This window comes from Mytilus galloprovincialis, chromosome 14, assembly GCF_965363235.1.
Source record: "Mytilus galloprovincialis chromosome 14, xbMytGall1.hap1.1, whole genome shotgun sequence".
NCBI classification, from domain to species: Eukaryota; Metazoa; Mollusca; class Bivalvia; order Mytilida; family Mytilidae; genus Mytilus; species Mytilus galloprovincialis.
Window position 1 is genome coordinate 53,297,698 of NC_134851.1, and position 26,094 is coordinate 53,323,791.

The following is a 26,094-nucleotide window of genomic DNA, read 5'->3' on the forward strand; positions in this document are numbered from 1 at the left end:
GGGTTATTTTCTTGAGTGCGTTTAGATAAATATCGACCAGTTTAACCTACGTACTGAATACCGCATCCTGGTTTGTTTCATGTGAGTAAATAAATAAGACTGTTTGTTTTTCAAGTTATATCAGTTTCAAATTTTAAAGAAAATGAGCGACCATTAAGTGTGGACCTTACCGTATTGTTGGTGGAAAGACAGGGACATGTTACTCATTTTTTGGCATGACACTTATCGATAGAAGGGTAACCACGATTTTTATTTTTAAAAATGTTAGCGATGGTAGTATTTTTAGATAGGCGATTTTGAAGATTGAGACGTGTAATTACCCTTTGAACGAGTTAAGTATTTAATATTTTTCCATTTCTAAGCTTCCTATTTGTTTTTTGTTTGTGAATTATATTAGAAAGGAGCAAAGACTGGTGTCCAGAATATGAACCAGCATACAATGAATTAAGTTATGAAAAAATGATAAATCTGTTCAGCTAAAGATGTCAAACGCTATCTGTATTAATTACCCAAAAAAGATAGGGTATATCAGGGTAGCGACTGACGTCTGACTAAATATTCTCGCTCGGACACACACTCCATAATCTAGTATATTATAAGAGCATATAAACCTGTTAAATTAAATTAATATTGATATAGCTTTTACTTGTCTGACCTTTTTATCCTCTAGTACAAGACAATCAGACAAGTGTTATTGTTGAGCCCTAATGATTCCAGTATATATATGAGAAAATGTTAAACCTTGGAAAAAAAGAGTTTTTGGAAAAACTTCTTGTTATATTTCATACTACAGTGGTTACAATATCTATTGAATTCATCTGAAAATTGATACAACCAATCAAATATCAGGTCATTATACAGCTTTTAACCAAAGAAACAATTTGGATGTCAGAAACAGTGAGCAATGCTATTTGTGGGTCGACAGATATAAGTTTAAATGTTGTCATGAGTCAATATATATGTCTTTACAGTATGATAACTTTCATGGAATGGTCAATGTTATGCTTTAACTTACTGTTCCCGTCTAAATTCCCAGTGTTTGTCCAGAGGGAGATCATACTCTGACATCATGGTCAAATCAGATGACAAGCGTCTTCTTGGACCAGGTTCAATTCTGATTGTGGGTAAAACAAATGGTTGTGTACCATCATAAGATTTGTATGGATGGTAATTCTCATTCTGGAAATGATGCAAAACATTCTGATATGAAATTAAAATGTATACCTGTTTCAAATTTGTGTGCAGATCCATGTCATTTTTTTAATTATCATGATTTTGTAATAGAAATAAACATCATAAAAGTTTGAAGAGCACACAGACTATCGCTAATAATAAATGAAGCAAGTCCATATGCAAAGCTGTTATAAATATTCAAATCTAAAATTGACAAAAACTTCCTTAAAACTAAATTAGATTCTGTCTAGATTGAATATCTCTATTTTCATAATCTAAACATTACTGATGAACATTTAATGAATCTCAATTATCTTCCTTTCTTAAGACTTACTTTGTAACTTTTACACCATATAAAGACAACTTCCTCATAAAACTTCATTTCCTAATTATAACCGAATAAGTCAAACATATTCTTTTTTGTGCACTTGTATTTGAACTTATCAGTAATAAAATATGTTTGAATATTGAAACTAGCCTGTGTCATGACAATTACTCTCTTGACATTTCTATATTTGCTGGACTGAACCCTCTTGTAACGTCTATAACATATAAATATCAGGAGTAACAGGAAGAGAACAACTACTGATGCGACACCACCGATAATGTAGATTACTATTTGCTCTTTATCGTTTGTTCCTCCTGACCTAATGTCTACTGCTTCTGCTTGTTCATCTGCAATTAAAGTATTTGTAATTAAAAAGTTTTCAAAAGATGAAATAATATGTTTGAAAGGAAATGGTAAATATGTGTCAGCTCAATAGCTGGCTTATCTACAATATTTATAACCAATTCAATCCTTTTTTCCTCCTCATCAAACTTTTAATTGTTAAAAGTCTTTATTTTAGGAATGATTGTAATATTTTTTTCTGTCTATGAAGGAATAATATCATTAAAAAAAATGTGGTACACACTGAATAACCCACTACATAAGTTACTCTAAAGTGTGTATCAAATTCAACATTTTTAACGATGAACGCCATGATTATTTTTGGTGTTAAAACTGCTTATTCTCCTTTTTTGTAAGTGTTCTATACTTTAAGCACCTGCATAGCCATTTTTACTTGATAGAATTAAAGAACCTTAGTGAGCACGCTCACATACCCCACGTCCCCACATTGTCATTGGAGAAATTAAATAAGTATAAGAAAAAAAAATTGTATAAGAAAAAATATTGAATAATAATTTCCTGTCAATATACATAGTATGTCCTTATTATTTACAAAATTTCATGAAATTCTGTTGTGTGTTTTCAGAGGAGTTGAGATGACAAACTGTTGCAGAAGTACATTGAGGCAAATAAGTTCAAAGGGGCATAACTCCTAGAAAAAAAAATGAACCGTAATTTCCTGTTGATATGCACATCTACATAGTATGTCCTTATTATCTACAAAGTTTCATGAAATTCTGTTGTGTGGTTTGAGAGGAGTTGCGATGATAAACTGTTGCAGTAGTACATTAAAGGAAATAAGTTAAAAGGGGCGTAACTCCTAGAAAAAAAATTGAATCGCAATTTCCCGTCGATATGCACAACTACATAGTATGTCCTTATTATCGGAAAAGGTTTCGTGAAATTCTGTTGTGTGGTTTGAGAGGAGTTGCGATGACAAACTGTTGCAGTAATACATTAAAGTAAATAAGTTCAAAGGGGCGTAACTCCTAGAAAAAAAATTGAATCGCAATTTCCCGTCGATATGCACAACTACATAGTATGTCCTTATTATCTGAAAAGGTTTTGTGAAATTCTGTAGTGTGGTTTGAGAGGAGTTGCGATGACAAACTGTTGCAGTAGTACATTAAAGGAAATAAGTTCAAAGGGGCGTAACTCCTAGAAAAAAAATTGAATCACAATTTCCCGTCGATATGCACAACTACATAGTATGTCCTTATTATCGGAAAAGGTTTCATGAAATTCTGTTGTGTGGTTTGAGAGGAGTTGTGATGACAAACTGTTGCAGTAGTACATTAAAGTAAATAAGTTCAAAGGGGCGTAACTCCTAGAAAAAAAATTGAATCGCAATTTCCCGTCGATATGCACAACTACATAGTTTTTCCTTATTATCTGAAAAGGTTTCGTGAAATTCTGTAGTGTGGTTTGAGAGGAGTTGCGATGACAAACTGTTGCAGTAGTACATTAAAGTAAATAAGTTCAAAGGGGCGCGACTCCTACAAAAAAAATTGAATCGCAATTTCCCGTCGATATGCACAACTACATAGCATGTCCTTATTATCTGAAAAGGTTTCGTGAAATTCTGTTGTGTGGTTTGAGAGGAGTTGTGATGACAAGAAACAGGACTGACGGACTGACGGACGGACGGTACGACTGACGGACGGACGGACTGACGGACGGACGGGTCAAAAACATTATACCCTCCGCAACTTTGTTGCGTGGGGTATAAATATAAGATAAGGGGGTTTCAAATATTTATTTATTACATATATAAAGTTAAGATAAAGTGATCAGCCATCATATATAGTTGGTAAAAAGTATCTCTGCTTAAGCTACATAATGTCAACTTTGGTAACACTATTGAGCAGTGGCTTTCTGGTAGGTAGCTGTCTCAATATGTTTAATAAAGTCATTAGGGTCACCATAGTCAGCTTGGCAAGAAGTGTAGTAAGCATGATCTTGACCCAATGGCACTGGACTTGTACAATTTAAAATCAGATCTCCAGGCAGAGAAAATATGGCTAGATAATTGGTTGTTTTTAATTTGCTGCTAGGGTATTTGGTAATAACAGAGACATACATGTATAATACATTATATGTCTATGGGATAACATAGTTTGCATTTCATCAAATTATAAAAATTTAGAATTTTCAAAGACAAACATACTTATACTTAGGTATTCCATTGGTTTAGATAGAAAACAAGCCATAAATATCGTATTTGATTTCATTAAGACATTTGTCTTTGAGGCTCAGTACTATAACTGTTCAATGTTTTCAACAGCATCAAATTAAAGTCTTTTTTTTTACATCTTAATCCATTGTCAGTATTTCACTTTTAATCATCCAGACGTGTGTCTTAAACTAGCTAGTTGATGACCAGGTAATTGCCAATAATTTGTTATTGCTGTATATATAGTCTAATAATAAACACCTTCATTGATTACTCGAAGCTATTTACCTTACGACACAAAAACAAGAAAAAGAAATGGTGACCTTCTGTTTTTACAGACTTTTCCGATATCAATTTCGAGTTTCTCAAGAGTTTTACCCTGTCAGTTTTAATTCTATAAACAAAAATGTTTACTGAAACTTTTTCGATGTTGACATTTTCAAAAGTTGTAGATTTCAAATTTTAATGGGAGGGATGGAAGAGGGTCTGAAAAACAAGAGATTTCGACTCCCATCGGAAGAATCACATGTATGACATACAAAATTTAATTATTACACAATACAAACTAGACTAAGTGAAATCCCTGGCCACACTTCACTCTGAAACTGTTTTATAGCAAAGTCAATGTTGGATTTCTTTGACAGACACAAATGATGCCCCTGCAGATGCAAAGTCTTATTTAAAAATAACTGTCTAACACTTTACCTTAAATATGACAAAGGTAAATTATATTATCACCCAAAAGAGCAAATATAAATAAGAATCAAAATCCTGACCCCATGCACAAAAAATGGAAAAACCACCAACTAAGTGAACACTTCCTAGCATAAAACTGTAGGACAATTATCTGTATGCGAGCTCCCCTTATGCAAGTAACTACTACAAAAAATGATTAAGAGCAAATATTAAACAAAATCAAAACCCTGACCACATGCACACCTTCAATACATGTACAAAGACTACAAACAGACATCAGAGTGAAAACTTCCTAGAATTCAAACTGTAGGAGGAGTTAAGTGGAATAACTGTACACCCATAATGGGAAGGACATACAGAGAGACACTGACAGGGGTAAAATAATATGACGTTCAGTTGTGGCGGCATTAAAAGAATTAATTTTTTTAGAAAAAACTGTACATTTCCAATTTTCATGATGCCAAACCTTCTATTTTTATGACAGTCTATAAAAAATTTATTGATAATGATGTAATCGAAAATTGATTATTAAATTCTCCAAACGATTAAATCATTTTTATGTGAATATTTTGCTCTAAGACGTATTATTTCTTGGTGAAAAACAAACATTTCTCATTCTTATCTAAGCCTTTACCTAAAACTGTTAGCCAGGCAGTCTGGTAATATCTACCAAGTGGATTAGAAATCAAGCAACCATACCATCCAGCATTATCTTTTGTTACATTCTTTATTGTCAGTATTTCTGGGTGACTTAAATTCACCATGGATTGCTAAAAAATCAAATAAAACAGCATTAGAGGATGAGTATATAAAACATTGAAAAGCAAAATTTTCAAAAAAGTGAACTAAGACAATAAATTATAAAAAAAGTGTAAAAAGAAGAAAATATTTCAATAAACTAGACAATTAGAATCACATTATTTTCTTAAGTCACTTGAGATTTGTCATGCAGTCAGTTTTTTAAATATACACATGTATATATACTATTGTATAACACTTTTTAACAGCAAGATAAACTTATCAACATACAATAAGAAATTAAATTTAAAGAAACATTCACATCAAGATCATTCAGACACACCATATCTGTAAACATTTCATGACTCAGTGAGACATTTTTCAAGCGACATACATTTTGGTGTGAAAATCCCAATGCAACCTTCTACTTGAGGTATTAATAAGTTGAAGTTATGAAATAACTGTTTCACAAATGATATCGGATATGTTCCTTATGTTGTTACTACAATCCCCTTCCCTTTCATGAATGTGACCTACCAAATTAGACTATTTACCGGACTTGTTATTACATAAGCAACATGACGGGTGCCACATGTGGAGCAGAATCTGCTTACCATTCCGGAGCACCTGAGATGACCCCCAATTTTTGATGGGATTCGTGTTGCTTATTCTTCATTTTCCTATGTTGTGTCATGTGTTCTATTGTTTGTCTTTTTTTATTTTTAGCCAGGTGCATGTTGTCAATTTATTTTAGTTGATTTATAAGTTTGACTGTTCCTCTGGTATCTTTCGTCACTCTTTTTTTGAAGTCTAGATTGACTATATAGATATAGATAGAAAAATACTGGTCTTGGCCCGTAATTCCTAAACAGTTTGGACCATCACCACCAAAAAAAAATCTGAATCTTCCTTTTGTGGTTTTAATATAACCAAAAAGTGTGTGAAGATTTATGGAATAATCATAAATAGTTTCTGAGATACGGCACAACATGTATTTTTAATAAACATGATCACTCTAAAATAAGATAAAGAATCATCACAATAAAGTAAACAGATCTTCAGATTAATATAACTTACCACTGAACCATGAAAATGAGGTCAAGTTCAGATGACACCTGCCAGTTGGACATGTTCACCTTACAGTCCTTCCATACACCGAATATACTAGCCATATTGCTTGTAGTATCTGAGATATGGACTTGACCACCAAAACTTAACCTTGTTCACTGATCCATGAAATGAGGTCGAGGTCAAGTGAAAACTGTCTGACAGACATGAGGACCTTTCAAGGTACGTACATATCAAATATAGTTATCCTATTACTTATAATAAGAGAGAATTCAACATTACAAAAAATCTGAACTTTTTTTCAAGTGGTCACTGAACCATGAAAATGAGGTCAAGGACATTGGACATGTGACTGACAGAAACTTCGTAACATGAGGCATCTATATACAAAGTATGAAGCATCCAGGTCTTCCACCTTCTAAAATATAAAGCTTTAAAGAAGTTAGCTAACACCGCCGCCGCCGGATCACTATCCCTATGTCGAGCTTTCTGCACAAAAGTTGCAGGCTCGACAATTAGCATCCACAGATTTTATCAAAACATTATATGATTAGGCGTTGTTAATTAAAGTCTATTTTTGCTAATGAGAGTAATATTAACATGTGGGGATAAATTGAGTTATTTTGTGTTTTAGTATAAATATCGTTGCAAAATTTTGGAAGAGCAGTCACCCTTCGGAAACCAAAACTTGCACTGCTAAAGTCTATTATACTGGACCTGTAGGACTGACGATCAGTCTTCCAGTTGACTTTGTAGTGTTTGGACAAAAATGTATTTTTTGACTCCCCTTTTATTTTTGAGAATATTTTAAGATAGCAGTCAGTGTTCTGGAAGCGTAACCTCACACTACTCGTCATACTCATGTCATTATACTAGACCTAAAAGATTGTTTTACCAGTCTACTAGTTGACTGTGCAGTGTTGAGACAAAATTTATCTCTGAATCATAATTTAATTTTAGAAAATACTTTTAAGACTTTTATATTTTGATTTTGAGATTAAGTTCATTTTATGATTTAGTAAATTTGGCATTTATTTTATATTTTACATTGTAAGGAGAAAATAGTTTTACTTTGGATTTTTTATTTTGAATTGATACTATGTACTTTAATTGGATTATTATTATTATTTGGAATAATCAATTGTTTAATAATTGATTTATTATCATCATACGTCTAAATTATTATAGTAACTAGATATCATTGAGATGGGAGCCATCTCTGTGGGCCCCGCTGTGAATAATGTGCATTAAAAAATTGTATCTTTACCATAGGACATGGGTTTGTCAACTGAAATCAAAGTTTTTGACCTTGACCTTTGACCTATGAAGTTGTAAATAAATTATGACACACCCTTTGGTGTTGGTTTATAAACATGTCAAGTATAAACTTTGAAATGATAAAGGTTCTCAAGATATAGAGCGGACACGATCTTTACCATAGGACATGGGGTTGTCAACTGAAACCAAAGTTTTTGACCTTGAACTATGCCCTAGGCAGTCGTTCATAAATTATGACACGCCCTCTGGTGTTGGTTCATATACATGTCAAGTATAAACTTTGAAATCATAACGGTTCTCAAGATATAGAGTGGACACGATCTTCACCACAGGACACAGGGTTGTCAACTGAAACCTTAATGGTTCTCTAGATATGGAGCGGACACAAAGTGTTACGGACGGACGGACGGACAGACGGACGGACTGACGGACAGACTGATCACTATAGGGGACCGCCTTTGGCGGGACCCTAATTAAAGTATGAAAACCTAGTGATTTTTAGCCTTATGTTACAGTTCTATGTAATATAGGCATTTTCTAGTAATATTACTGTTTTATGTAATATGGAGACTATATTACACATTTCAGTAATATAACAATATTACAGGTTTTAGTAATATAAGAATTATATTACTATTTTTTGTAATATTACTTTTACTTGTAATATTATATAAAAAAGTAATATTACAGTTTTCAGTAATTGCCTGGACTGTGATAACAGCAAAATAAAATTTCATGTAGACAAGAAAAGATACCAAAGAAGACATCATAAGTCTTAGCTTGTGTCTCATTCCCTTTGATGATTACAAATAAAATATGTTTATATTAAGGGGGCTCTCCAGTATAAATCTTTTTTTTCTTTCTAATATATGATTTCTTTATATTTTTCTATAAACATGATAAATGAACTTTATCATATACTTAATAGAACAAGAGGCTCTCAAGAGCCTGAATCGCTCACCTGGTAAACAATGCCTTATTGAACATATTGAACCATGCCAGGCAAACATGTACAGCTAACAATTCTTCAATATTAGAAATACAAGTTCTACCATGTTTACACGTTTCCTTCTAATATAATATGCATACAAGAAGAGCGGCAGGACGTTATTTTTATTACATTATAGTTACAATAAAAGAATTTTAACAATAAAATTGTTATTGTTACATTATTAAATTGTTATTCTTTCGAATTTCTTCATTCATGATTTGGATTTATTCCACTGCTGAGAAGGGGCAAGGGGCTCCAATAACAGCAAAACAGTTAAATGATTTCATTAATAACAGTTAGGCATGGACCATTTAACTTGTAGGGGGACATGGTTTTTTTTCTGGTCAGAATATTTTCTATTTTTTGGAAGTAGCACAACAAATTATTTTTTTTGCAAATTGCAAATTGAAAATTTCAGGACAGGTAGACCTTGACCTAATAAATATTTTAACTTCTAGTCTTATTTGCTCTAAATGCTGGAGTTTTTTAGATATAAGCCAAAAACTGCATTTTACCCTGTGTTCTATTTTTAGCCATGACGGCCATGTTTTTAGACAAAATAGAAAATAAAACACAAACTTTATTTTATACACCCTACTGATCATTCAGTTGAAGTTTGGTTGAATTTGGTTGAGTAGTTTTAGAGGAGAAGATTTTTTAAAGTTAGCAAATATGATGAACAAATTGTGAAAAAATTGTCATTAAAGGACAATAACCCCTTAAGGGGTCAATTGACAATTTTGGTCATATTTAACTTATTTGTAGATCTTACTTTGCTTATCATTTTTGCTGTTTACAGTTTATCTTTATCTATAATGATATTTAAGATAATGACCAAAAACTGCAAAATTTCCTTAAAATTACCAATTAAGTGGCAGCAACCCAACAATGGTTTGTTTGATTCGTCTGAAAATTTCAGGGCTGATAGATCTTGACCTAATGAACATTTTTACCCCACGTCAGATTTGCTCTAAATGCTTTCGTTTTTGAGATATAAGCCAAAAACTGCATTTGACCCCTATGTTCTATTTAAAGTAAGGGCGGCCATGTTTTTTGACAGATCAAAAATCGAAGCACACACTTTGTGCAGGATAATCTAAGGAACTATCATGCTAAGTTTCATCCAAATCCATTAAGTAGTTTCAGAGGAGAAGATGTTTGAAAAATTGTTAACGACGACAGACGACGACGACGGACGCCAAGTGATGAGAAAAGCTCACATGGCCTTTTAGGCCAGGTGAGCTAAAAATGAAATAAAAAAATTGGGTCACCGTTCATTTACGCTAACAATCTGCCTCTGAAAGAAGCATAATTTTTTGTTAATGTCCTTATTTACTGTTGAACTAATAGGAGAAAAAGAGGTAATATCGAAATAAAAAAAGAACTAAATTACAGAAATCGCTTAAATTTTACAAGTATTTAGTTTATGTACAGCTTTTTGAAAACAATAATAAAAAATATAGGTCATCGATGATTTAAAAAAGATATTTCAATTTTAATGCCAAAAAAATGTATTTTTGCATCAAAGGGAGATAATTTGGAGCTTTTTCAATGCTATAAACATATTAAAAGTCACCTGGGGGCAAACAAAATTGATTTTTTTAGTTGATTTTTGTACCATATCATAAAGCAATAACTAATAGTGTGATGAATAAAATTTGTAATGAAAAAATTCGTAAGGGTTCCGCGGAACCCAGTGTCTCACCTACTTTTGCTGTAAATCGCAGGCTGAACAAAAAAAAGGAAAACAAGAGGCTGTCACAACGACAGCAAACCGGATTTATTAACATTTATTTGTGTCCTAGCAATATCACAAGAACCATTACTGATGAATGGTGAAAGGGAAAATCGTCAATATCAAATTTGACCTCCATTTTGTCATCAGTATCAACATATTAAAATTAGAAAAGTTTAGATTGAATGGTTCATGAGTAAATGCAATAAAGTGAATGGAAACGCCATTTTACGATCTTTCAAGAACCATAACTCCTGAACGGTAAAAGTCAAAATCGTCATTATTGAACATGTTGAACTTGACCTCTATTTTGTCATCAGTAACAACATATAAAAATTTCAAAAGCTTTGGTTGAATGGTTCATGAGAAAATGCACGGACATGACTGGAAACACCATTTTCAATCTTTCAAGAACCATAACTCCTGAACGGTAAAAGTCAAAATCGTCATTTTGAACTTGACCTCCATTTTGTCATCAGTAACAACATATTAAAATTTGGGAAGCTTTGGTAGAACAGTTCATGTGTAAATACACGGACACGACTGGAAACTCCATTTTTCAGTCTTTCAAGAACCATAACTCCTGAACGGTAAAAGTCAAAATCGTCATTATTGAACTTGACCTCTATTTTGTCATCAGTAACAACATATTAAAATTTGGGAAGCTTTGGTAGAACAGTTCATGTGTAAATGCACAGACACGACTGGAAAAACCATTTTTCAATCTTTCAAGAACCATAACTCCTGAACGGTAAAAGTCAAAATCGCCATTATTAAACTTGACCTCCATTTAGTTGTCAGTAACAACATATTAAAATTAGAAAAGCTTAGATTGAATGGTTCATGAGTAAATGCAATAAAGTGAATGGAAACGCCATTTTACGATCTTTCAAGAACCATAACTCCTGAACGGTAAAAGTCAAAATCGTCATTATTGAACATGTTGAACTTGATCTCTATTTTGTCATCAGTAACAACATATAAAAATTTCAAAAGCTTTGGTTGAATGGTTCATGAGAAAATGCACAGACATGACTGGAAACACCATTTTTCAATCTTTCAAGAACCATAACTCCTGAACGGTAAAAGTCAAAATCGTCATTTTGAACTTGACCTCCATTTTGTCATCAGTAACAACATATTAAAATTTGGGAAGCTTTGGTAGAACAGTTCATGTGTAAATACACGGACACGACTGGAAACTGCATTTTTCAGTCTTTCAAGAACCATAACTCCTGAACGGTAAAAGTCAAAATCGTCATTTTGAACTTGACCTCCAATTTGTCATCAGTAACAACATATTAAAATTTTGGAAGCTTTGGTAGAACAGTTCATGTGTAAATACACGGACACGACTGGAAACTGCATTTTTCAGTCTTTCAAGAACCATAACTCCTGAACGGTAAAAGTCAAAATCGTCATTATTGAACTTGACCTCCATTTTGTCATCAGTAACAACATATTAAAATTTGGGAAGCTTTGGTAGAACAGTTCATGCGTAAATGCACAGACACGACTGGAAAAACCATTTTTCAATCTTTCAAGAACCATAACTCCTGAACGGTAAAAGTCAAAATCGCCATTATTGAACTTGACCTTCATTTAGTTGTCAGTAACAACATATTAAAATTTTAAAAGCTTTGGTTGAACGGTTCATGAGTTAATGCACGGACAACATTTGATTGACGCCCGAAAAATACCGAAAAAATGAATTTAATTTTTTACAAAATTAAGTTCTGGATACTATCTTATGATCATAAACAAGCTTCTGTCCAAGTTTGGTACAAACCCAGGATAGTTTAAGAAAGTTAAAGTTAAAAAACTACCTTGATCAAAAACTTTAACCTGAACTTTGCTCTATCATTTTCTATGTTCAGTGGACCATGAAACTTGGGTCAAAACTATAATTTGGCATTAAAATTAGAAAGATCATATCATGGGGAACATGTGTACTAAGCTGAATGGACTTCAAATTCTTCAAAAACTACCTTAACCAAAAACTTAAACCTGAAGCGAACGGACACACAGATGGACGAACTAACGAACGAACGAACGGAGGCACAGACCAGAAAACATAATGCCTCTCTACTATCGTAGGTGGGGCAATCGTAGGTGGGGCATAAAAATGAAATCACATTTAAACTTTTTTTTTACACCAGAAATCAGGGACGTTCTCTGAAAGCAGGAAATATATTTCCTGACTTGTGCTCAACCTGTTCAGACGTCTCAGACTATTTTTACTTAAAAGATTTTATCCTTTAAACAGGAACAGAGGTTAAAGACAAATCCAATCAAGGTGCACTCAGTGGGTTGAAAGATGCTTCAGATTTAAGATCAACCTTGCACACAACACAAATCATGTGGCAAGGCATTATGTTTGTTTTCCTTGATTCCAAATCATATAGAAGCTTCAAAGCAAAAAAGCTTTGATTTAAAACGTTTGATGACTGCAGCATCAGAAAGGTATAAAAAAAAAACCAACGCATCGGAAAGATATCACTAAAAACCAACATAGAAAAAAAAAATTTGGACAAGAATGGCCAATAAAAATTTTCGTGTTGCAGTGATTTTACAGGGTTAGTCGTGGAAAGGGAAACAAACAATAATTAATTTTTGGCCTACATAGCTAGTTGACACACAATGAATGTTGTGTTAGAACTTAAAAAAATTAAATTGGACATTTACCTGCTATGGTCCAATATACAAAATCTAAATACATGATTTGATTCAGCATATTTTAAAAAGAACCCCAACAATTCAATTTTTGATGAAACCAAAGAAAGTTCAATTTTGGAACCTCTAGAACTCAATGTGGACCAATTTGATAAAGGGGCCCAGGCATCACAAATCTAAATAAACGATTAGAATCGGCATATCAAAGAACCCCAATAATTCAATTTTTGATGAAATCAAACACAGTTTAATTTTGGACCCTTTTGGCCCCTCATTCCTAAACTGTTGGAACCAAAACTCTAAAAATCAATCCCAATCTTCCTTTTGTGGTCATAGATTTCTATTTACTTATACATACTAAAGTTATTATCCCGAAATCATTGGTCTTGGATGACGCTCAACAAGGCAGATGACAACAACGTATAACAAATATCAACTAAATTTTTTTTAATTATTTTTGCGGTTGTATCAAACGGACATATAAACCCATAACGTTAAAAGTGAATGTACCCAAATTCATGCTTCATTAAAAATTTGTGTGAATAAGCATTGTGTATACATTTTTTATATTATTTGGTTGATGCAAACTTCAGTTAGAGAATGGAAACAGAAAATTCAGCATTGTTTCCATAATTGTAAAGAAATATTTAACTTAAATGGAAATTAAGACCTCATTTAACACAAAATTAAAAATAAAAGGTTGAAAAATAAAAGGCAAAGCTACAATATTTACAAACCTTTCGGCTCACTAATGCCATGAATTGATAGCCATACCACAGTGGTAACATCCTGTGTTATCTGATCTAGAAAAGAAAAAAAATACAAAAATAAATATGTAGTAAATATATATACTGTCTTAAGTGTTGAGGTACAATATCCAATAAAGAAAAATAAATTTAACATTAAGCATGTTAAGACGAAGTTGCAAGTGTTGAATTAATATTTCTGAATGCAGTTGTTTGCCAGCCCAGAATTGCATCAATTGAGGGCAGTATGTTTATTATACTAAGTGCTTGCAGAAATTAATCCTAACTACATAAGCCAAGGTTGTTTATAACTATTAGGATTTTAAATAGCATGAAACATAACCAGTGCTTAACAATTGTAAAGTATTGTGTAACTTATATTCAGAACTGTTAACGTTGGATTTTGTTGCTTGATGAATTTGGTGATTAGATTTTGTCAGTTGTCATGGTTGTTGTAGGATTTTTCTTGGATTTCAGTATTTCTGTTATTCTACTTTTTTTGTTATGTATAACAGCACTTACAAACAGATTTTAATCATTTTAATTAGCCAAACATCATGTAGTCGCCAGAAATATGGTCATTGTATCGAAGCACATGTGAATGGTTCCAGTATGAAAAGAAGATAATTACACTTTTGCGAGATATGAACAAAGAAATGTTTAGCAACATTTTGAAAGCATATATTTCATGCTATTTTCATTGCATGAAGTTTTAGAAGAACAATAATGTATACAAAATCATACATGTACGTGTATTATTGGGGAAAAAAATTAAAAGCAAAGGAAGGGTGCTTTGGCTGTTGTCTTTCATCCTAAGGTCATGGTCAAATGGTGAGTACCCTGATTTAACATAAGTGAATTTCTTTGTTAGTGTGAGTAACCCTGCAAAGACGCCATTGGCATTGCAACAATTAATAAAAGTATATTTCAGGTGTAAGTAGGATGACAAAAGTATCTCTTATATTTGGAACTTGTAGCTTAACAGTGGAAAAGGTGTTTTCTAGAATTGATGCCACAGTAAACCAATCTTATTTCTCGGATTTAAACAAATGAGTAAAGGTTCTGTGCTACAAGAAAAAAAAGTATCATAAGTATAATGTGTACATACATTTTGAAGTTATTTTGCATTTTTTACAAAAAATATTTACATGGTAATAATGAGAAGTTCTGTTAATATTCACATGCAAATTTCAAAAACGCACACATGACATAGAGGGAATAAAAAGCCATATCTAGTTGTTACAATGGTCAACAAATATGGTCATAATTTAACTTAGGACTCAATAAAAACCAACGCATCCCAGCTGGAGAAAACTCTGCAAATTTTGTTTGTTTTTGGATTTGCAAATTTTAAATTCTTCTTCTTGTCTTTATCATGTTTATGTGTTTACAGATTTTTTTACATCATTTATTAATCTCCCACATTCATGACATTTGAATCAAATGATTGATGATTTGAAACAATCACATGGTCACAGTGTGCCCACATATAACGCATCCAAAGACGATTGTGTAAGATTTATTTTAATTCATTCAGAAGTTATATTATAACTTGCTTATTTATAAAAATCTGACATTTTTTTTTTTAATATTGCAATGTATTGTAATGAAAGAAAAAACAGTGTATCGTAATTTTCTGTCGATAAACACATCTACATATTTTGTTCTTGTTATCTACAGAGTTTTATAAAATTCTGTTGAGTGGTTTCAGAGGAGTTGGGATGACTAGAACAGGACTGATGGACAAAGTCAAAAACATTATACCCTACAGAACTTTGATCCATGGGTTATAATTAATGTACATGAAATAAAAATCTCAGACATAAGAGATTTTATTTTACTTACACACAATTTTCCATTAGGATCCCCCATGATGCAAACTGTCACATGTCAGTTCTTACCATGCTGACCAAACCAATCACTCTGTTTTTCTCGATACTGTAACAAAAAAGAAAGATACATGTATAACAAAGGTATATGTTCCATACTCCAAGGTATATCTAAAAGTAAATGTCCATAAAAACTGTCAATACAAAATCCCACTATCATATCACTATTAGGTAAAAATACCATTTTTTTTTTAATCATTGTTAATGTTCCATTTTCTGTTCATCGTTCCAGAGTTTTATTTTTTTTACACTATCTACATGTATAGTATATAAATACAAATGGTGTTGTGATGTAAACAAATGACACCATAATGACATTTATGTGGTGAAAACAGATACTTTTGCAGTATAAGCTATTTATTTGTCTAGCAAATATGAATAATTGCATACAATTCACATTTTGTATCATAATCCTTCATGCTTAACAAATAAATTATATACATGTACGTAATCTGGCATATTTGACTGTAAACACTGAATTTGACTGAGAATGTGTATGTATGCATTGAAAGAAGTGAGCTCCTTCTTCATGTGTTCATCAGAAAAACCAGATGCTCCGCAGGGCGTAGCTTTATACGACCGCAGAGGTTGAACCCTGAACGGTTGGGGCAAGTATGGACACAACATTCAAGCTGGATTCAGCTCTAAATTTGGATTGTGATTAAATAGTTGACACATCATAGGTTTCTGACACAGAATGAATGTGTTCTAATGAACTTAAAATTTTTGTTTTCTCTTAGAGCAATTCACTATGCTGTTGAATATTAAACCTCTCAAAAAAATGTTTGAAGAAATTTTCTTTTTTATTTATGAAATTTCAAATGAGAAAAATTGAACCCAATTTTTTTAATCACATCCCCCTTTCCCTTATTCCAAAACTAATCTCAATTAAAATTTCTAATGGAGTTTGCAACAATAACTACTCATTTAAATACATCATAAAATATTAAGATGTAAAAAAACTGCTTGTTATCACTGAATGGTAAAGATTATTTTAATTTATCAGTTGGTAGTAAAAAGTGAATATACATTGTATATTGTATACAGTACATTCCGGTTATTTGCATAGCCTATTTGTCAGACGAAATTATGCAATAAAGCGGAGTATGCTTATATCCGAAATGCCGAAATACGCAGTTAAATAACATCGATAGAGGAAATCCTGAAGAAAGATGAACATCCATAATCCACTTACAACATATTGAATGATTATTTATTCTAATAAAAGTTATTTGTCTAGTGTTGTGCATTTTTATTTCATTGTTTATTCTTTCAATAAAGTTTATAAACACATTTAGTTTTAGTTTATTTATGTACCGACTTTTCCTTTACCTGAGATACGAAAATAAAATTGTTCTAAAAATAGATTTGTTTCTATAACCCGGATGTACAAATTATATTTTTACGCTTTGATTAAAACAAACTGTTGAACAATGCTACACAGTTTATAATCATTTGATACAATAAATGTGTAATGAACTGCCTTTAATGTGCAGTATTTACCGATTGTACAGTGATGTAACACTGTTACAATAACCTCGTTAGTTTCGTATACAGTATGCAAATCAGTTTTAACAGGTAATGGGGCCCTGCACGGGTTATTTGCTGGACACGAGTGTTGAAAGTGAGAAAATATAATAATTTTAAGTTAATGTTCTTTTCAAAAAATATTAAAAATGAAAGATTGATGCATGAAATTCTTCAACCATATATAAATGCCCTGTAATATTTAACATAAATGTAGATCACCCCATGCCAAATTACGAGATTGCACATTGGATAATGATCGATAATTAGCAGGCGTTATTGTTTTAAAAATACACCCAAAACCCCAAAATGTAATCTATGAACAATGTTTGAAATGCAATCAATAATTAACACCTTTTGAGATAGAAGATCATAGAATGGTTGTGTTTTTACAACAATCAGCTGATTGACATCTTTATGACCTCGAGGCTTAAAATAGAATATGGGAAACTTTACCTGTGTACACATCGAGGCCTTTTTTATAATCATATAAACACGAAAGAAACTGTTTTAAAACTTTATTTAAATAACACAGAAGTAAATGTGAAATAATATAAAAAAATATGATGCATTCAAGAAAAATATACTTACCAAATTGCTGTTTCCGGTCAAAAATCTCGTCAGTTTTAAATAAGCATATCTAGCTGGCGATTATTTTCTATGCAATTAACCGAAATGCCACTTGAGGGGCTATGCATATAACCGTACAATTTAACATTAGATGAATGGGAAATGGTTCTGTGCAGGAGAAAAGTATGCAATTAACCGAATTATGCTATTAAGCGGTATGCAATTAAGTGGAATCGACTGTATAACAAAGATTTAAGTTGATTCTGGACAAAGAAAGATAACTCCAATTAAAAAAAAATCTTGCTATTGCACAATATTTTGCAATTAGATATTTCTTGCTTACTATTCTGGACAAAGAAAGATAACTCTAATTAAAAAAAAATTTGCTATTTCACAATATTGTGCAATTAGATATTTCTTGCCATTGCCCAATACTGTGCAATCGAAAAGACTTGCTATTGCACAATACTTAATATAATAATTTTAGATCCTGATTTGGACCAACTTGAAAACTGGGCCCATAATAAAAAATCTAAGTACATTTTTGGATTCAGCATATCAAAGAACCCCAAGATTTCAATTTTTGTTAAAATCAGACTAAGTTTAATTTTGGACCCTTTGGACTTTAGTGTAGACCAATTTGAAAACAGGACCAAAAATGAAGAATCTACATACACAGTTAGATTTGGTATATCAAAGAACCCCATTTATTCAATTTTTGATGAAATCAAACAAAGTTTAATTTTGGACCAACTTGAAAACTGGGCCAATAATCAAGAATCTAAGTACATTTTTAGATTCAGCATATCAAAGAACCTAACTGATTCATTTTTTGTCAAAATCAAACTAAGTTTAATTTTGGACCCTTTGGACCTTAATGTAGACCAATTTGAAAACGGGACCAAAAGTTAAGAATCTACATACACAGTCATGACAGTTAGATTCGGCATATCAAAGAACCCCAATCATTCAATTTGGATGAAATCAAACAAAGTTTAATTTTGGACCCTTTGGGCCCCTTATTCTGTTGGGACCAAAACTCCCAAAATCAATACCAACTTCCTTTTATGGTCATAAACCTTGTGTTTAAATTTCATAGATTTCTATCTACTTATACTAACGTTATGGTGCGAAAACCAAGAAAAATGCTTATTTGGGTCCCTTTTTGGCCCCTAATTCCTAAACTGTTGGGACCTAAACTCCAAAAATCAATACCAACCTTCCTTTTGTATTCATTAACATTGTGTTTAAATTTCATTGATTTCTATCATGTCTATTTACTTAAACTAAAGTTATTGTGCGAAAACCAAGAATAATGCTTATTTGGGCCCTTTTTTGGCCCCTAATTCCTAAAATGTTGGGACCAAAACTCCCAAAATCAATACCAACCTTCCTTTTGTGGTCATAAACCTTGTGTTAAAATTTCATAGATTTCCATTCACTTTTACTAAAGTTAGAGTGCGAAACTAAAAGTATTCGGACGACGACGCCGACGCCGCCACCGACGACGACGCCAACGTGATAGCAATATACGACGAAAAATTTTTCAAATTTTGCGGTCGTATAAAAATCTAAATTTTATGCATTTGAATATATAGTTATATACCTTTTATGGCAGGAATTTCATTGCAAACTCCATGATTATTAAAATCTGCTGAGGCTTGAGGTCCTTTAGGATATCCAGTTGTGATTGGTAGCATATCAAAGAACCCCAAGATTTCAATTTTTGTTAAAATCAGACTAAGTTTAATTTTGGACCCTTTGGACTTTAGTGTAGACCAATTTGAAAACAGGACCAAAAATGAAGAATCTACATACACAGTTAGATTTGGTATATCAAAGAACCCCATTTATTCAATTTTTGATGAAATCAAACAAAGTTTAATTTTGGACCCCGATTTGGACCAACTTGAAAACTGGGCCAATAATCAAGAATCTAAGTACATTTTTAGATTCAGCATATCAAAGAACCTAACTGATTCATTTTTTGTCAAAATCAAACTAAGTTTAATTTTGGACCCTTTGGACCTTAATGTAGACCAATTTGAAAACGGGACCAAAAGTTAAGAATCTACATACACAGTCATGACAGTTAGATTCGGCATATCAAAGAACCCCAATTATTCAATTTGGATGAAATCAAACAAAGTTTAATTTTGGACCCTTTGGGCCCCTTATTCTGTTGGGACCAAAACTCCCAAAATCAATACCAACCTTCCTTTTATGGTCATAAACCTTGTGTTTAAATTTCATAGATTTCTATTTACTTATACTAACGTTATGGTGCGAAAACCAAGAAAAATGCTTATTTGGGTCCCTTTTTGGCCCCTAATTCCTAAACTGTTGGGACCTAAACTCCAAAATCAATACCAACCTTCCTTATGTAGTCATTAACATTGTGTTTAAATTTCATTGATTTCTATTTACTTAAACTAAAGTTATTGTGTGAAAACCAAGAATAATGCTTATTTGGGCCCTTTTTTGGCCCCTAATTCCTAAACTGTTGAAACCAAAACTCCCAAAATCAATCCCAACCGTTCTTTTGTGGTCATAAACCTTGTGTCAAAATTTCATAGATTTCTATTAACTTAAACTAAAGTTATAGTGCGAAAACCAAGAAAATGCTTATTTGGGCCCTTTTTGGCCCCTAATTCCTAAAATGTTGGGACCAAAACTCCCAAAATCAATACCAACCTTCCTTTTGTGGTCATAAACCTTGTGTTAAAATTTCATAGATTTCCATTCACTTTTACTAAAGTTAGAGTGCGAAAACTAAAAGTATTCGGACGACGACGACGATCCCCTAAGGAGTTATTGCCCTTCATAGTCAATTTTTAACAATTTTCTTAAAATTTGAAGATTTTCAATAACATTTTCCACAGAAAGTACTGTTATAGATAGAGATAATTGTAAGCAGCAAGAATGTTTAGTAAAGTAAGATCTACAAACACATCACCATCACCAAAACACAATTTTGTCATGAATCCATCTGTGTCCATTGTTTAATATTCACATAGACCAAGGTGAGCGACACAGGCTCTTTAGAGCCTCTAGTTCTATAGTACACTGCAAATGTGTATGAATTACAATAAATGAGTATTCATTATGATATAGCTACCCAACAACATAACATAGAACTTACCTGTATATGCATTTTAATAACAGCTTTTCCTATTAATGTTGCACCAAAAAATGTCCAAAATGGAATGAGAAAATGACCACATGTTATTCCTGCCAAATCAAACAGAGGGTTTGGTATCTGTAAAAAAAAGTAAAATTTATAATCAAAACAATCAAAATTGAATTTATACAAATTCAGAGGCAATCCAGTTTCACAATGAAGTAAGCTTAAATAAAATCTATGCTTTTTCAATGTTTAAAAGATTACAATACCAATTTCTAAAATTAGCCTATATTTAATATTTTATCAATAGATATGAACCAACATCTGAGCATCTGCAACTCATATATTTAACTGACAGACTTCTTATACAGATTTAAAAATAGAATTAAAGAACAAAGAGGCACAGATTAAAATAAAGCATGTTTTTTTGTCTGATAATGGACAAATTGACCATGTTTATAGAAAAAATGTTTTGTCGTTTGGAAAAGTTTTTCCAGAAGTGATGTTTTTAAGATTAATACACTGCATACTGTAAACCAACTTATTTTCGCGGATACTTTATTTCGCGTTTATCTCCAGCTAGTCTACTTCACGGCGATTTAATTTCGCGATTTTTTAGTTAACTTGATATAGTTTAATAAGGAAAGATCCAAGTTATACATATTCGCGACAATTTAATTTCGCGTTATTTTTCTTCCCCCAAGAGTCGCGAAAATTAATCGGTCGCGAAATTAAGTTGGTTTACAGTATTCAGAATTTCAGACACAAATTAAAAGTACCATTTATTAAGATTAAACCTTACATAGAAACCCCAGTAATGTTTATCTAGCTTAGTACTTACCGATTGATTGATTGATTGATTGTTGGTTGCTTAACGTCCAGTGGCAAATATTTCATGCATATTCAGGACGAGAACAAGTTCACAATAAATACAATAGGTAGGTCTTGTCACAATAGAGGCCATCTGGGATGATGGTCGGGGAAATTTGGACTGCCACTGGAAAATGAGGGTTTATTGGATAGGGAAAGAAATTTTGCCTTGCAACAGGCCACCTACGGACCCCTCAAAGAGTTGTTGCAAGGGTTCTTTACGTGCAAAGAGCGTGGCACTCTCTCTGCACGAGACATCGGATTTAACGTCCCCATTCTGACCAGACGTGACTGCGAACTTGATATATCCCGCACAGCCAAACGGACACCCCACTTCAGCAAGCGTTTTACTGCCAGTCGAGAGAAGACCAAGGGACCATATTTCTATTCCACAGTCACCCTTGGGGGTCAGTACTTACCGATGCACAGGCTAAGATACCAAAGAATCCAACTTTCTGTACAAGGTTATGTACAGCTAATTTAGATTTTTCCATAAATCCCTGAAAATAAAAAATAAAACAATAGACAAGAATATATTAAAAATTCTTTTCCAATTATCATGCTTGAGATAACAGAAATTTCAAATCCTTCTTGTTTACTATTTAAATGCATTTGGACACATTTAATTCTACTTTTTAACCATTGTTAACTCTAGATCTACTTGAAATATGAACTGATTTAAAATAATGGATAAATTTTTTGTTGCTAATTTGCTTCTAGCTATATTTTCCTCGTTTTAGGTCATATGCTCTTATTTTTTTTTTTTTATAAGTTTTGGATTTTCAAATATTTCCACCTAAAGCATTGCTGAAGAGTCATTTCTTGTCAAAATGCACATCTGGTGCAGAAAAATTGGTACCTTTAATGTTATTAATTACAGTAATAACTAACAAACACAGTGAACAAAGCTAACAAAGTCATACCCTCTAAGCACTGTAAAAAGTGTGACAAATCAAGCCAACATAACAAAGAAGCAAAGTCGTGAGTTTTGTTAAGACGTAGCATATGGTTATTTATGCGCTCAATATCATTATGCAAGAAAAATTCTTTAATTTTTTTAAATGAAATCCATTTCAATGCTGGTTCAGAAACAAGATGCCTAAAAACTTCTGAAGATATAGTAGTCCAAATATGAGACATGAGAATGAACAGACAAACAGACCAACAAGTTAAACATACAATAACTATATACAGCTCCCTTAAAAAGGGAGGTATAATACCTACACTGTTAGTGAATTTTAAAATGGATATCCCCAAAACCATAAATAATATTATCTTCACTCGGACAGTAAGAACAAGATAACGTTTCTTTGTTTACACCGTCAAGTAGTGTTCAACAACTGTATCTATATAGATTCCTACACTGCATCAAGTGTATTACGATATTTCTCCACTCGAGACAGTTAAATTTTATTATTTAAAGCACGAGGCTTAAAATTTAACTGTCTCAAGTGGAGAAATATCGTAATACACGAGTTATAGTGTCGGAATCTGTTTCTCTAATGATTTTTATCCTTCTTTTTCAAAGATTTTCAGAAACTTGTGTTCTTTATATGCGACGTCATCAGGCATTGCCGCCTTTTTTCATGGCGTCACAATAGGACAATTCAGAAGAAATAAAAAACATTTAGATGTCATAATCAAATTTCGACTAATCATTTGCCGAGAACAGATTTTTCACTAGTGAGGAGAAATATTTTTCTCACACCGGTCAGGAAATGTGAAAATAGCACAAAAATTAGAGAAAGTATCATCAATGTCTGTGCATAGATGTTAAAGAGGAGTTACACTTACAAGAGACAATTACCATAAAAAGCTCAGTATGATAAGTCCCCATTCCCTTTTTGCAACAGGAATTCAGAAAAACCTTTTTGTCACTCAGTGAAATTCTTCAACTTTCAAGATCATGGTCGTTTAAAATGTTTATAGTTCAAAATGTTGAAAAGGATTCTAGAACACTGTTATGACTGTACAGATGCTAAATAAACACAAAATAAAAAAATAAAAAATATTGGAAAGTTTTTGTGTAAATTGTAAACAATTTCATTGTAAGTATGTAAAACATGTAGAAATCCGATCCATAATAAATATTGGGGAAAAAATACAACTTGATATTAGGTGTTAGCTTTTAGTAAATTACTGTTAAATTTATTCATGGCTTGAACGTGTGATGACCGTAGCCAAATTATCCGCCAGCAGCTGTCTGAAACACCAAATCCAATAAATAACTTCTTACGTAAAAATGTAGTTTATACATCATTATGCAGTGCTATGAATAGAAATAAGAAATGTCTAATGAATTATATTACATTTTGATATTTATTAGTAAATATTTTTAATTGAATATTAGTATGGAACAGATAATCATTAAAGAATTTGAAAAGAAATAAAGGTGCCCTCTACTCTTTCAGAACATTTCGCAAAGTAAGCAAACATCACAAAATTCTTGCCTTAAGTACTTCAAAATTTGCACTGCTGCCCAGCAATTTGAGATTTGCAGTAAGACTATTGATTTTGCAAGCCCGAGTACGGTGCCACATATTGTAATATTGAAGTAGGTTCAATTATCTCCCCTATCATAATACGACCAAGATTATATTCCTTCATGTACATTGTCAGGTAGAGTTCTACAACTGTGTAAAGTGACCAACAGACAGATAGGTAGTCTGATTCCTAGATTTAAACCTCAAAAGCTTAGGTTGTTGGAAGGGGAGTTTAAAAAAGATAGAATGCCACTTACATTTTAAATCGTGTCAATGGTTTCACAAAAGTTGACACAAAATGCACAAAGGACAAAAGTAAAAATTATAAAAGAGACAGAACAAGAATGTGTCCAAAGTACACAGATGCCCCACTCGCACTATCCTTTTCCATGTTCGATGGACTGTGAAATTGGGTAATAATCTAATTTGGCATTAAAATTAGAAAGATTATATCATAAGCAACAAGTGTACTAAGTTTCAAGTTGATTGGACTTCAGCTTCATCAAAAACTACCTTGACCAAAAACTTTAACCTGAATGGATGCACAGACAAACGGACAGACGAACGGAGCCACAGACCAGAAAACATAATGCCCCTCTACTTTCGTAGGTGGGGCATAAAAAACAGAGTGATTACTAGAAGGCACCCACAAAAACATGAAAGGCCAAAAATAACAGTACACACTCTCACTCGGACCATAACCTGTGAGACTTACCATGCTTACTAATTCTTCAGGATGCTCTTTTTTCTCATGAATGAGTTCTTCTATTTCTTCAAACTCATCGTCATCAAGATCTGCCCCTGACAGCCTGGCTGCCCTTGCCATAAAATAGGGCGGCAATTCTCCAAGTGCTGTCCCAGCACCCTGAAACATAAAGATATATTTTTTTAATCTCTCACTCTATAATATAAATTATCCAATAATTAGTACTTCTTGTATGGTGTGGTATAAAAAATATTCTTGCATTTTTGTGCCTGTCCCAAGTCAGGAGCCTCTGGTCTGTGTTAGTCTTGTATGATTTTTAATTTTAGTTCATTTATATATTTCGGGTTTAACATCCATTATCACTGAGCTAGTACACATTTTTGTTTAGAGGCCAGCTAAAGCATGCCATGGGTGCGGGATTTTTCTCTTTGTGTTGATGACCCATTGGTGGTCTTTGGTGAATATTGCTCTCAGGTTGGGTTGTTGTCTCTTTAACACATTCCCTATATCCATTCTCAATTTTATCTAAATATATATGATGAGTTTATTTATTTGCTATGATAGTTTAGGAGACAATATCATTTTCATAAAGGTTGAATATATGACATACCCACATAATAGCTTCAAGTCTGACTTTATTCATTATAGTCCATAATGATACTGTGCTGCCATCTGTAACACCTTCCGGACAAACAATTCTAAAAATACAAGATTACTTAAATTTAATCTAGTGTATGAAATAAGGGATCTATATACATTTATTCATATATGACATTATTTGTTAACACAGTTTAAAAATTAAATCTGTTCATCAATATATTTTATAAATTACATAAAATAGGCCGTTAGTTTTCCTCGTTTGAATTGTTTTACATTGTCATTTCGGGCCTTTGCAGTATGGGCATTGCTCATTGTTGAAGGCCGTACGGTGACCTATAGTTGTTAATTTCTGTACCATTTTGGTTTCTTGAGGAGAGTAGTCTT

At 32.5% G+C, this 26,094-nt stretch overlaps 1 protein-coding gene across 1 annotated transcript; it reads right to left on the minus strand.

The window, feature by feature from the left end:
- Nucleotides 1-1,712: 1,712 nt before the first annotated feature.
- Nucleotides 1,713-25,803, minus strand: LOC143058361 (vacuole membrane protein 1-like). The gene is made up of 8 exons (XM_076231865.1): nucleotides 25,721-25,803; nucleotides 25,129-25,269; nucleotides 22,341-22,421; nucleotides 21,070-21,186; nucleotides 15,843-15,879; nucleotides 13,933-13,998; nucleotides 5,347-5,482; nucleotides 1,713-1,848 (listed from the first exon to the last, which is right to left on the minus strand). The coding sequence occupies exons 1-7, from the start codon at nucleotides 25,751-25,753 to the stop codon at nucleotides 5,421-5,423; spliced, it is 537 nt and encodes a 178-aa protein (XP_076087980.1). The 5' UTR covers nucleotides 25,754-25,803; the 3' UTR covers nucleotides 1,713-1,848; nucleotides 5,347-5,420.
- Between the last annotated feature and the right edge of the window lie 291 nt (nucleotides 25,804-26,094).